The sequence below is a fragment of the Anthonomus grandis genome, chromosome 15 (genome assembly GCF_022605725.1).
Source record: "Anthonomus grandis grandis chromosome 15, icAntGran1.3, whole genome shotgun sequence".
Taxonomy (NCBI): domain Eukaryota; kingdom Metazoa; phylum Arthropoda; class Insecta; order Coleoptera; family Curculionidae; genus Anthonomus; species Anthonomus grandis.
The window spans coordinates 3,155,079-3,169,372 of record NC_065560.1 but is presented as its reverse complement, the minus strand read 5'-3'; the positions used below and the strand labels follow the sequence as shown (position 1 = coordinate 3,169,372).

At 28.9% G+C, this 14,294-nt stretch overlaps 1 protein-coding gene across 1 annotated transcript in view; it reads right to left on the bottom strand.

Annotated features, from left to right (window-relative positions):
- Nucleotides 1-14,294, bottom strand: part of LOC126745041 (uncharacterized) — a 108,470-nt gene that overhangs the window by 35,040 nt on the left and 59,136 nt on the right. The window contains exon 2 of the mRNA XM_050452721.1: nucleotides 5,171-5,376. Coding sequence (XP_050308678.1) covers nucleotides 5,171-5,376 — 206 coding nt within the window. The remainder of the gene's footprint in view (nucleotides 1-5,170; nucleotides 5,377-14,294) is intronic.

Genomic DNA, 14,294 nt, shown 5'->3' with positions numbered 1-14,294 from the left:
ACAATATTTTGCCAATTAGACCCATAATTATTAAACTTTTGAATTTTTTGTAATGATGAAAAAATTATTTTTTTGTTGGGAGCCAAAAATTCGAAAATTCTTAAAAAAATTAAATTTTAACTGTTTTTTTTTATAATTTGACCAATAGTTAACAAAATTTTGAATTTTTTGTATTATTAAAAACATTATTTTTTTGATAGGCGCCAAAAATTCGACAACTGCTCAAAAATTAAATTTTTGACTTCATTGGAATCCACTTCATTGGAATCCACTCACATGCCATGAATTTTAACAATTTTTTAGCATATTTTAAATTGTCACAAAAAATGATTAAAGTAATAAATAAAATGAATGGATTTTGATCAGTAGAACCCAAAAATTTTACTAAAAAAGTCAATACCAATATTACTAAAAAAAAGTGAAATCCTAAATTCAGTTATTTTGCTAAATTTTTCATATTTTTTGTATTAATAAGAAAAAAAATTTTTTGTTGGGCTCCAAAATTTAAAAACAGAGAAAAATTCAATTTTTAACTAAACTTATTGAAATTTACTCAAATGCCAGGCATTTTGACAATATTTTGCCAATTTGACCCATAACTGACAAACTTTTGAATTTTTTGTAGAAATTACTTTTTTGTTGGGCGCCAAAATTTCAAACCATGTAAAAATGTCAATGGTTGTCTATGTCTTGGAATTTATTCAAATGCCAGAAATTTCAATAAAATGTCGGTCTACATTACGTTTTAAACGAAGGGTCTTATTCCAGTCACTTGAAAACTCTGGAATAATCTTAAAAGTTTTCGGAATTCTTTTACAGAAAACTGAGTCACTTTTAATGCTTGAAATAATCTTAAAAGTACTCTTAAACTTCTTCCAGGCAATTGAGGGCTATCTGTGGTTATCTAACTGACAATGTCAATTTAATGAAAAATATTCCAGGTTACTTGAGACACATGGATCTACCTTAAGAGCACTTTGAAATCTTGTGGCTAAACTCTCGAGCTTACAAATGGTAAATTAGTCCAAAATTAAGATTCTTAAAATTTGATGCGAAATGTTCTAGTTTTGACAATATAGGTGTGTTTCTCACAAAAACTATTTTTGTGAGACACACAGAAGTTATTTCATGACTCGCACTGTCAAAACCCTTAGGCAAGTCAGGGAATATCGTAACAATCGTTTCTTTCTTATGGAAAGCTTTGATAACAAGTAAAACATTGCAGTGACATTTTTTCTGTAAATTTATTCTTACACTATGTTGTTCATTATTATTAGTATTATTTTGCCAATTTTTATTTGTTTATTTGGGCATCGAAATTCAAAAGCCTCAAAAAAAATTTCAATTTTTGACTATTTATTGGAACTCACTCAAATTCTAGAAATTTTGACTAATTTTATCAATTTGACCAGTACATGGCAAACTTTTGAATTTTTTGTAATATTAAATAAAGTATTTTTTGTTGGGCGCCAAAAATGTAAAAACTTAGCAAAATTAAATTTTTGACTGTTTTTTGAAATGCACTCAAATGCCAGGAATTTTGATAATCTTCTGGCATAATTGGAATTGCCATCTATCAGATAGATATGATATAAGCAAATTCAAAATATGCCAAAAGATTTAAGTTGATGACCTAGAAAGCCCGTAAGGACAATATCACAGGCCTTGGATAAATCATAATAAATCCTAACCGTTTCATATCAAGCTGATTCAGTTTTAGTAAATTTTTCTATGTTTGAAGATATAGGTCACGAGGTTAAATAATTAATTAAAATTGGTTACTGCACATTGAATTGGGCCTTATCTCGACTGGGATTAACAGGCTTTAGGAAGTGCCTGTTAAATGTGATTTTAAATTAAGAAGTTCTCTATATTAAGAGGATGTAATTCGTGATTGCTGGACGAGTTCTAAAAATTTTATTTTATTTTATCCATCATTTACCCTTGGTATAACTTTTTTCTGCAGTACATACATTCAGTGTCGTCTTCTTCAGACTCAAACGTGTCTTATGAAGTTCTCTTTTCTTTATTTGACTTTCCTTGACCTAGACCGTTGCCCTCCTGTGCTTTTTTAGGTACTTTTTACCTCTAATTAATTTTGGTAGGATATGCTAGTAAGAACTCTACCAGATTCTACTGCATTTTATTTTGCAATCACGTATAAAACCGCTTGAAATATTTATAGGCTGACGTACTGATGATCACTTTAAACGAGGATAAATATTTTATTGCGATCATCTATGATTAGTGAGAGTGAGATGCAGAATTACATATATGAAAAAAAAGTTGAAAAAGGATTTCATTCTTTGAGATTCAACTACATTTAATTTTTCAGTCACGTCATGAATGGAAAAATTTATAGGCCAAGGCTTTAGACGGTTCACCATTTTATTGCGATCGTTTATAATTAATGCGAGTGAGATGGAGAAATAAATTTAAATTGCCTACTAAAATTATAAAGGTCAAAACTAAATGGTGCTAAAATTCCTGGTATTTGAGTGGATTACAAAGAAGAGTAAAAAAATTTTAAATTTTGGCGTTTTTCGACGAGGTCGAAAAATGACTTTTTCCGAATTTTCAAAGTGCTGTCATTCAGTTAGTTCTGCTCGAATCTCGTTATAACCCGGTATTTTCGTAATGAAGGTGGTCTAAAGAAGACGCTGGTATAGTTAGTTTAATAATACAAAAAAATATTAAAATTTTGTCAATTATCGGTCAAATCATAAAAAAACAGTCAACATTTGAATTTTTTAGCAATTTTTGAATTTTTGGCGCCCAACAAAAAAATAATTTATTAAAATAATACAAAAAATTCAAAATTTTGTCAAAATTCCTGGCACTGTTACGATATTCTATAGCTTGTCTAAGACTTTTGACAGTGTCAGTCATAAAATACTTTCAGCCTGTTTTACCAAAAGGGTTTAAAAATTACTTGCCTGCTTGTCTTTGCTAAGGATCTTGATTTTATTATTAATTTCTATTATAGATTCACCGTCAGTAATTTCGACAGTTTAGCCACAAATTTTCAGAGTACCCTTAAGGTAAATCAAGGAGTCCTAAGTGACCTGGAATAAATTACATTTAATTGTTACTGTCACTTAGATAACCTTCAATTGCCTGGAAGTGGTTTAAAAGATTATTTCAGGCATTTAAAGTGATTCAGTTTCCTGTAAATGATTCCGAAAACTTTTAAGATTAATCCAGAATTTTTAGGCTCAGATGATTGGAATAAGACCATTCATTTAAAACGTAATGTAGACCGACATTTTACTGAAATCTCTGGCATTTGAGTAAATTCCAAGACATAGACATACATTGAAATTTTTCGATGGTTTTAAATTTTGGCGCCCAACAAAAAGTAATTTGTTTCAAAAATTCAAAAGTTTGTTAATTATTTGTCAAATTGGCAAAATATTGTCAAAATGCTTGACATTTGAGTAAATTTCGATAAATTTAGTCAAAAATTAAATGTTTTGCAGTTTTTAAAGTTTGGCGCCCAACAAAAAAGTTATTTCCTCATTAATACAAGAAAAAAATCAAAAGTTTAGCAAAATAACTAAATTTAGGTTCTAGTGATCAAAATGTACTTTATTTTTTTCATATTTCATTTAATTTTTGTGATTCGTTAGTAAATTTTTCTTGAGTTGAATGTTTTTTTTTTTGAAAAACCAATACATTTTGAGTTTTTTTAATTTTTTTCCAATTTTTAGTGAAAATTTCATAATTTTCCTCATTGTTGTACATACTCAAAAATCGATCTTTTTGTTGCATATTATACAAACAAAAATTTTAAGTGACTTAGATGACTGGATTAAGACTTCTAATTTTAAAAAATATAGGCCGACTCAGATTACCTCAATTACCTGTAAGAGGCTTAGGAGTGCTAATAATATTATTTCAGTCATTGCACGTAACACAATTTCCATGAGTCTTTAAGGCGATGACAATTTGATCGAGTTGTAACAGAGTCATAATCCTTTTAAAAGTCCATATATGCTAATACAGGTCATAGTTCAGTTAAGAACAGATCCTAAGATTCACACTCTAAAAGTTATTTGCCAGAAGACATTTAATAACTGTCTTAAGTTAGCAAGTAATTCTCAAACTATTTTAGTGAACCATGCAGAAGGTATTTTGGGATTGACACAGTCAAAAGCATTAGGCAAGTCACGAAACATCGCCAAAGTCGCCTGTAAACGTATTGTTACACCATGTTGTTTATTATTATTATTTTTTTACCAAATTTTTCTGTATTAATGAACAATTACTTTTTTGTTGGGCGCCAAATATTTAAAAACGCATAAAAAAATTATTTTTGACTGTTTTTTGGAACTCGCTTAAATACCACGATAAATTTTATCAATTTGCTCAATAGCTGCCAAGCTTTTGAATTTTTTGTACTAGATTAATTTTACTTTTGCCAAAATTTAAAAACCCTATAAAAATGTCATTTTATACTATTTATTGCAATTCACTTAAATGCCAGGAATTTTGACAATTTGTTTAATTATTGCCATTGTCTCGAATTTTGAAATTGTCTCTTTTTTGTTGGGCGCCAAAAATTCAAAACTTACTGAGCATACATTTTTTGGCAATTTATTGGAATTCATTGAAGTACCAAGAACTTAGACAAAATAGTATTACTTTGATCAATAATTGCTTAATTTTTGATTTTTTTTTCCACTAAAAAAAAGAATTTTGCCCAATAATCTTTTTATAATATCAAAAAAAAATTAAAATTTCGACACCTTAATCATCCACTGAAACACTACTAATTTATTTTTTGCTCTAAGTATGCATCAGCTTAACAGTGCTCTAAAAACAATAAACAGATGCATTAAACCGTCAATTTGATTAAGTCAACAGGTTCTAGTTTATGTAAATGACTGGTAATCCGGTCCAGGATTCACGCACCTGTTAATTTGAAAAAGGTTTATTTTCTCATCCGCGGTGCCGTTTCTCAATTATGTCGGTTGTGCAATTGTAAATACGGCCTAATTGAACTGAAATTTGAATTGTTTGTTATTGTTGTTAATTGCCGTTCTCTATTTCCCTAATCGGGGGGGCGAGTGCGCTGATGCGTTGCGTTTGTTTTAAAACGGGACGTTTTTTTTATCGTCATTTAAGCTTTAGCCGTTTAATTTAATTTTTAAATAAAATCTCTACTTACGTCTACATCTAAGCCCGGTAGGGCAAACACCCTGGTGCTAGGAAGCTCTTTGGGTATAAAACTGAAGAACTCGTTTCTTCCTTTGTACCATTTGACTGTGTACAGTGGTTCTCCTTCTAAGTCAAATTTACAGTACAAGGTTATTGTATCTCTCACACGTACTGCCAAAGGAATAAACACTTCTATGTCCTTTAAACTATAGATGCCTGAAATTAAAAGAAAATGAATGTAAGTTTTGATAACACATAGAGACGAAATGCACCCCTTATTTCATATTTTATTATAGACAATGTGCACAGCATAAAGAGCTTATTTTCCTTATATATCAGTTGAAAGATCTATCAGGACTTCATTTTGAGCCTTATTGAAGGCAACGTGCATTTTGTTTTCGATATTACTCGCATGTATCCACTGTAAATAGAAAATCTGATTACCATTGAGTTTCTTATCATATTTACGGATATATGAAAAATAGCACACGGATAGAAATGTTTGTTTTAATATAGAAAATATACTGGAGATGGATTTTTAGGGTTTGGTATATAGGCAAAAAATTATTTAATTAAATATAATTGACTTAAACAGAATCTATATCAGATAAAAAGGTAACCCATCTATATATTATTATCGTTAATATTTATTTAACGATTTTTTAGTAAAAAGGTATAAGTATTAAACTAAAAAATATACGTATATCATATTTATCAAGTATAAATAAAAAAAATGAAATATGTCATAAAATTCTTCTGAAAAATCACTTTTTTTCATCTATATTATCCAATCTAATAACGCTCTTTTTATAATAAATATTTATATATAAAATTATATCAAATTTAAATATACAGTATTATTAAATTAAACTTTGCATTCATATTTTCTGCAAAAACATTATTTTTTATTAAAACATTCCTTACACCCCCCACCCACCCAAAAATTGACCCAGTAAGAGAAATTCTTTTGAAAAATCACTGTGTTTCGTTCATAATATATAACCTAATAGCACTGTTTTTATATTAAATATTTATACATATATTATATTATATATTAACAATACTATACAAGCTGTTATTCATGGGCATTATTTTAAAAAACAATGATTTTTGCAATCAATTTTTAACTGGTAAGTTGTATGGGGTGGGTGGGTGGGCAAGGGTAAGATTATAGAAAAACGTTTTTTTTTTTCAAGAAATACATGACTGAGAAAAAAATGCTTTTTAGCAAAATTGCTCACATTACCTCAGTACATATACGGGTTTACATGCACATAAATTCAACCCTTTTGAGAGTCATTTTGTTCAAAACAAATATGTTCTGTTAAAGATACTTACACGTTGGGCGCCAAAGTTCCACCCACTTTTGTCAAGTTTGAATTTTTACCAGCAAAAGAGCAATTTATATCACAGATTTATTATTTCAAGAATAACCGGGAAGAAATTGTTCTGGGAATATTCTTACAGCCATAACATTACATTTCACATGAATTTTTTTATCAATAAAAGTAGTTTTAGGCATAGTGAACATTCTCCAACTGCCTGAAAGAAATTAAATAATTTTTTTCCAGGCAATTTATATCGATTTTCTCTTTTCCAGGTAGCTAAATATCGCGTGGATATATGTCAAATGTAGCTTGAATTGTGTTTAATAATATATCTTGAATTAATATACATATCAATAATAATGCCAAAAATCATTGTTAACTATGTCAAAAATGACTTTTGAAAGATATAAGGTTGTTAAATTTGGGTGGGGAGAAAGAGTTTATCGCCTATAGTTTTAATATTAATAATGGAATATTTTTTCCTCATACTATTTGAGATATTGGTAGAATATGATCCATTAAAGATACCCACATGTTGGGCGCCAAAATTCCACCCACTTTTGTTATTGGAATTTTTGCCAGAAAAAGAATACACTCATCACATATTCATTATTCCAGGATTAACCGGACAAAAATTTTAATCCCTTTTAAGGTCCAAGAGCAATTATACTTGAGGTTCTTGTAATGCTTATTGTAATATCCAGATTTTTATACATTTGCGGATATTTTTGGCCATTTCGAATTTTTTCACCCTTATACAGTAGGATTCTAGAGAATAATTTAAGGGTGTAATCGTGATTTTATGTTAAAAATTTGGGTAGTTTCAGTTGAAGTATTTTTACTGAAGTTTTCAGAAAACGGGTCTAAGACAAATGATGCTTCTAGGTACCTTGGGTCATAACCTCACTTCTAGTGGTCAGATTGGCTTCGTTTTTATTTTAAAAAATACCCTGGAGTATTCTTCACCTTCTATTGAAAAAATCGTGAAAATCTGTTTATTAAAAGTATTTTTATTCAAATTTTCAGAAAACAGGTTTACGACAAAAGACTCTTCCAGTTACCAGGAATTGGATTTACAAAAATTTGAATTAAAATGCTTTTAATGGATGGATTTTCTTGATTTTTTTAATGAAAGTTGAAAAAAACCTCAAAGTACTTTTTACCATAAAAATCCACATAATCTGAGCACCAGAAGTAAAGTTATGTAACAAGGTACCTGGATGTGTCTTTAGTATTGGACTCTTTCTGCCGTTGTATGCACCATTTTTATTTTTAAAAATAGGTATTACCTAAAAAAAAAAACAAAGTCTCGCACTATAAATCACCTTTTTAACCTTTTTCTATATTATCCAATTTATTAACGCTCTTTTTATAGGAAATATTTATAAATAAAATTATATCAAATTTAAATATACAGTATTATTAAATTAAACTTTGCATTAATATTTTCTGCAAAAATATTGTTTTTTACCAAGACAACCCTTGGCCCCCCCACCCATTCAAACATTTACCCAGTAAAAAATTCTTTTGAAAAATCACTGTTTTTCTTTCATAATATACAACCTAATAGCACCGTTTTTATATTAAATATTTATACATATATTATATTATATATTAACAATACTATACAAGCTGTTATTCATGAGCATTTTTTAAAAAAACAATGATTTTTGCAATCAATTTTTAATTGGTAAGTTATGTGCGGTGGGTGAGTGGTCAAGGGTAAGATTATAGAAAAACGTTTTTTTTTCAAGAATTACATGACTGAGAGAAAAATTCTTTTTAGGAAAATTGCTTACATTACCTCAGTACATATACGGGTTTACATGCACATAAATTCAATGCTTTTAAGGGTAATTTTTTTCAGATTAAATAGGTTCTGTTAAAGTACTTACACGTTGGGCGCCAAAGTTCCACCCACTTTTGTCAAGTTTGAATTTTTACCAGCAAAAGAGCAATTTTTATCACAGATTTATTATTTCAAGGATAACCGGGAAGAAATTGTTCTAGGGATATTCCTACAGCCATAACATTATATTTTACATGATTTTTTTTTATCCAGAAAAGTAGTTTCAGGCATAGTTAAGATTTTTCAACTGCCTGGAAGAAATTTCATAATTTTTTTTCCAGGCAGTTTATTAATATTATAGTTTTATCTTAAAGTATTAATAAAATACCTCAAATATTTAATGAAATTCTTCTAAAAAATCACTCTTTTTCATCTATATTATCCATTCTAATAAGGCTGTTTTTAAAGTAAATATTTATAAATAAAATTATATTAAATTTAAATAAACAAAATTATTAATTGAATATTGCATTAATATTTTCTGCAAAAACATAATTTTTTATTAACACATTCCTTACACCCACCACCCACCCAAAAATTTACCCAGTAAGAAAATCTTTTGAAAAATCACTGTTTTTCGTTCATAATGTACAACCCAATAGCACCGTTTTTATATTAAATATTTATACATATAATTTATTATATATTAACGATACTATTCCAGCTGTTATTCATGAGCATTTTTTAAAAAAAACAATGATTTTTGCAATCAATTTTTAACTGGTAAGTTCTGTGGGGTGGGTGGGGGGGCAAGGGTAGAATTAATAAAAAACGTTTTTTTGCAAGAAATACATGACTGAGAGAAAAATGCTTTTTAGGAAAATTGCTCACATTACCTCAGTACATATACGGGTTTACATGCACATAAATTCAATGCTTTTAAGGGTCATTTTTTTCAGATTAAATATGTTCTGTTAAAGTACTTACACGTTGGGCGCCAAAGTTCCACCCACTTTTGTCAAGTTTGAATTTTTACCAGCAAAAGAGCAATTTTAATCACAGATTTATTATTTCAAGGATAACCGGGAAGAAATTGTTCTAGGGATATTCCTACAGCCATAACAATATATTTTACATGATTTTTTTTTTATCCAGAAAAGTAGTTTCAGGCATAGTTAACATTTTCCAACTGCCTGGAAGAAATTAAATAATTTTTTTCCAGGCAATTTATATCGATTTTCTCTTTTCCAGGTAGCTAAATATCGCGTGGATATATGTCAAATGTAGCTTGAATTGTGTCTAATTGTATATCTTGAATTAATATACATATCAATAATAATACCAAAAATCATTGTTAACTATGTCAAAAATGACTTTTGAAGGACATAAGGTTGTTAAATTTGGGTGGGGAGAAAGAGTTTATCGCCTATAGTTTTAATATTAATAATGGACTATTTTTTCCTCATACTATTTGAGATATTGGTAGAATATGATCCGCTAAAGATACCCACATGTTGGGCGCCAAAATTCCACCCACTTTTGTTATTGGAATTTTTGCCAGAAAAAGAATACACTCATCACATATTCATTATTCCAGGATTAACCGGACAAAAATTTTAATCCCTTTTAAGGTCCAAGAGCAATTATACTTGAGGTTCTTGTAATGCTTATTGTAATATCCAGATTTTTATACATTTGCGGATATTTTTGGCCATTTCGAATTTTTTCACCCTTATACAGTAGGATTCTAGAGAATAATTTAAGGGTGTAATCGTGATTTTATGTTAAAAATTTGGGTAGTTTCAGTTAAAGTATTTTTACTGAAGTTTTCAGAAAACGGGTCTAAGACAAATGATGCTTCTAGGTACCTTGGGTCATAACCTCACTTCTAGTGGTCAGATTAAATAAAAAGTACCCTGGAGTATTCTTCACCTGCTACTGAAAAATCGTGAAAATCTATTTATTAAAAGTATTTTTATTCAAATTTTCAGAAAACAGGTTTACGACAAAAGACTCTTCCAGGTACCATGAATTGGATTTACAAAAATTAAAATGCTTCTAATGGATGGATTTTCTTGATTTTTTTAATGAAAGTTGAAAAAAACCTCAAAGTACTTTTTACCATAAAAATCCACATAATCTGAGCACCAGAAGTAAAGTTATGTCACAAGGTACCTGGATGTGTCTTTAGTATTGGACTCTTTCTGCCGTTGTCTGCACCATTTTTATTTTAAAAAATAGGTATTACCTAAAAAAAAACAAAGTCTCGCACTATAAATCATCTTTTTAACCTTTTTCTTTATTATCCAATCTATTAACGCTCTTTTTATAGGAAATATGCATAAATAAAATTATATCAAATTTAAATATACAGTATTATTAAATTAAACTTTGCATTAGTATTTTCTGCAAAAACATTGTTTTTTATCAAGACAACCCTTAGCCCCCCACCCACCCAAACATTTACCCGGTAAGAAATTCTTTTGAAAAATCACTGTTTTTTGTTCATAATATATATCCTAATAGCACTGCTTTTATATTAAATATTTATACATATATTATATTATATATTAACGATACTATTCCAGCTGTTATTCATGGGCATTATTTAAAAAAACAATGATTTTTGCAATCAATTTTTAACTGGTAAGTTGTGTGGGGTGAGTGGGTGGGCAAGGGTAAGATTATAGAAAAACGTTTTTTTTTTCAAGAAATACATGACTGAGAGAAAAATGCTTTTTAGGAAAATTTCTCACATTACCTCAGTACATATACAGGTTTACATGCACATAAATTAAACCCCTTTAAGGGTAATTTTTTTCAGATCAAGTATATTCAGTAAAAGATATTTACACGTTGGGCGCCAAAGTTCCACCCACTTTTGTCAAGTTAAAATTTCTACCAGCAAAAGAGCAATTTTTATCACAGATTTATTATTTCAACAATAACCGGGAAGAAATTGTTCTAGGAATATTCCTGCAGCCATAACATTACATTTCACATGAATTCTTTTATCAATAAAAGTAGTTTTAGGCATAGTGAACATTCTGCAACTGCCTGGAAGAAATTCAATAATTTTTTTCCAGGCAGTTTATGTCGAGTTTCTTTATTACAGGTAGATAAATAATGCGTAAATATATATCAAATGTAGCTTGAATTGTGTCTAATTATATACGTATATATCATATTTATCAAGGGTAGGGTAGAATTAATAAAAAACGTTTTTTTGCAAGAAATACATGACTGATAAAAAAATGCTTTTTAGGAAAATTGCTCACATTACCTCAGTACATATACGGGTTTACATGCACATAAATTCAACCCTTTTGAGGGTAATTTTTTCAGATCAAATATGTTCTGTTAATTATACCCACTTTTGTCAAGTTTGAATTTTTACCAGCAAAAGAGCAATTTATATCACAGATTTATTATTTTAAGAATAACCAGGAAGAAATTGTTCTGGGAATATTCTTACAGCCATAACATTACATTTCACATGAATTCTTTTATCACGAAAAGTAGTTTTAGGCATAGTGAACATTCCCCAACTGCCTGGAAGAAATTAAATAATTTTTTTCCAGGCAGTTTATGTCGATTTTCTCTTTTTCAGGTAGATAATTATCGCGTAAATATATGTCAAATATACCTTGAATTGTGTGTAATTAAATACGTATATATCATATTTATCAAGTATTATTAAAATAACTGAAATATGTCATAAAATTCTTCTGAAAAATCACCCTCTAATTTAGATCTATATTATCCATTCTAATAACGCTGTTTTTATAGTGAATATTTATATATAAAATTGTATTATATTTAAATATACAGTGTTATTAAATTAAACTTTGCATTAATATTTTCTGCAAAAACATTGTTTTTTATCAACATAACCCTTGGACCCCCCACCCACCCAAACATTTACCCAGTAAAAAATTCTTTTGAAAAATCACTGTTTTTCGTTTATAATATACAACCCAATAGCACCGTTTTTATATTAAATATTTATACATATATTATATTATATATTAACAATACTATACAAGCAGTTATTCATGAGCAATTTTTAAAAAAACAATGATTTTTGCAATCAATTTTTAACTGGTAAGTTGTGTGGGGTGGGTGGGTGGGCAAGGGTAGGATTAATGAAAAACATTTTTTTTTGCAAGAAATACATGACTGAGAGAAAATTGCTTTTTAGGAAAATTGCTCACATTACCTCAGTACATATACGGGTTTACATGCACATAAATTCAACCCTTTTGAGGGTCATTTTGTTCAAAACAAATATGTTCTGTTAAAGATACTTACACGTTGGGCGCCAAAGTTCCACCCACTTTTGTCAAGTTGGAATGTTTACCAGCAAAAGAGCAATTTTTATCACAGATTTATTATTTCAAGAATAACCGGGAAGAAATTGTTCTGGGAATATTCTTACAGCCATAACATTACATTTCACATGAATTTTTTTATCAATAAAAGTAGTTTTAGGCATAGTGAACATTCTCCAACTGCCTGGAAGAAATTAAATAATTTTTTTCCAGGCAATTTATATCGATTTTCTCTTTTCCAGGTAGCTAAATATCGCGTGGATATATGTCAAATGTAGCTTGAATTATGTCTAATTATACATCTTGAATTAATATAGATATTCAAGGCATAAATCAAGTAAAATAAGAAACACTGACAAATGCCAAAAATCATTGACGATAGATAAAAAATTCTACTTGTCATCCATCGGTGTAACAAGAGAAGACAACTCGTCTTAGATCCACAAGTTGACAATTTTTATAGACCATGGATTTCATTATTTTTATCATTTATTTTATTATAAAAAATTGGAATTTATGAAAAAAGTGTAAATTTTTTTATTTGTTCTATATGTCGGAAACTCTTCAATAATTCTTTCAGATGCCATTTTATGTATAAATAATCAGTTTATCACTTATAAAACACTCTGACTATATTGCGTCAAAACAACTTATCAGGTAGACTATATACAAATAAAACTTATCTTACACAAGAAAAAAATAAAATAAAGAAAACAATTAAATAACAAAATTCAGCCTGTTTAAATTAAATAGATTAAACAAAATTTCCAGAAAACTTTCGAGATAACAATGGACGAAAGTTTCAGTATGCATCTTATTAATTTACCTGGAAACTTTGGCCGAAGTATTTCAGGCATAAAAGTCGAAATTCTCGCGTAAGCAAAAATCTCAAAAGGTAAAACGTAAGAATTTCTATTTTCTTTTTTATTGAGCATTTCTCGTTGTATGATGCATCGGAATTTTTCATTATAAAGTTTAAATTAAAGTGACAGTAGTGCAGTTGAGTTTACAGGATTAATTTATTTATATTGTGAAATACAGGCAAAAAAGTGCATTTGTACAAAAATACTATTGGGATCTAAGACACATATTCTTTTTGCATACAATTCAAACCTATAAAAACCACATTAGCACTTACGTTAATAACAAAACAAATAAACGATGCAACACTAAACGAACAATAAATTATTAAAGTTGTAGACGTGTGCCTTTATTACACTCTCCGTTTCAAATTAGCAAGCCAGTTTGCGTCACTTTTAGTAAGATAGAGGAGTAAAGTTTTTAGCGTTAAACATGCCGAAAGTTTACGTCGTAATTTGATAAACTATTATCAAAGTAAATCAAATCAAGTCCGTGGTCCGGTCGTAAAGTTGTATTAGGATCTGGTGCGGATTATGCTTTTTAAATAATGGTGCGGTCAACATTTAGAGAGATTTAGACTTGAGTATTTTATATAAATTAAATAAAGTGAAAGGGGCTAATATGAGGAAATTCTCTTCGAGAACCTCAAATTGCTCTTGAACCTTGGAACTCAAAAAGTTTTTGAGCTACAAGAGTTCTTTGCCTACGACAATATTTGATAAAAATGCTGTTTTAAAAATATTCCAATTATTTTGAGGATTTTGAAGAAATTAGCAAAAAAAAATTCACCTAAATAAATCTTCCATCTTTATCTTAACAGTGATT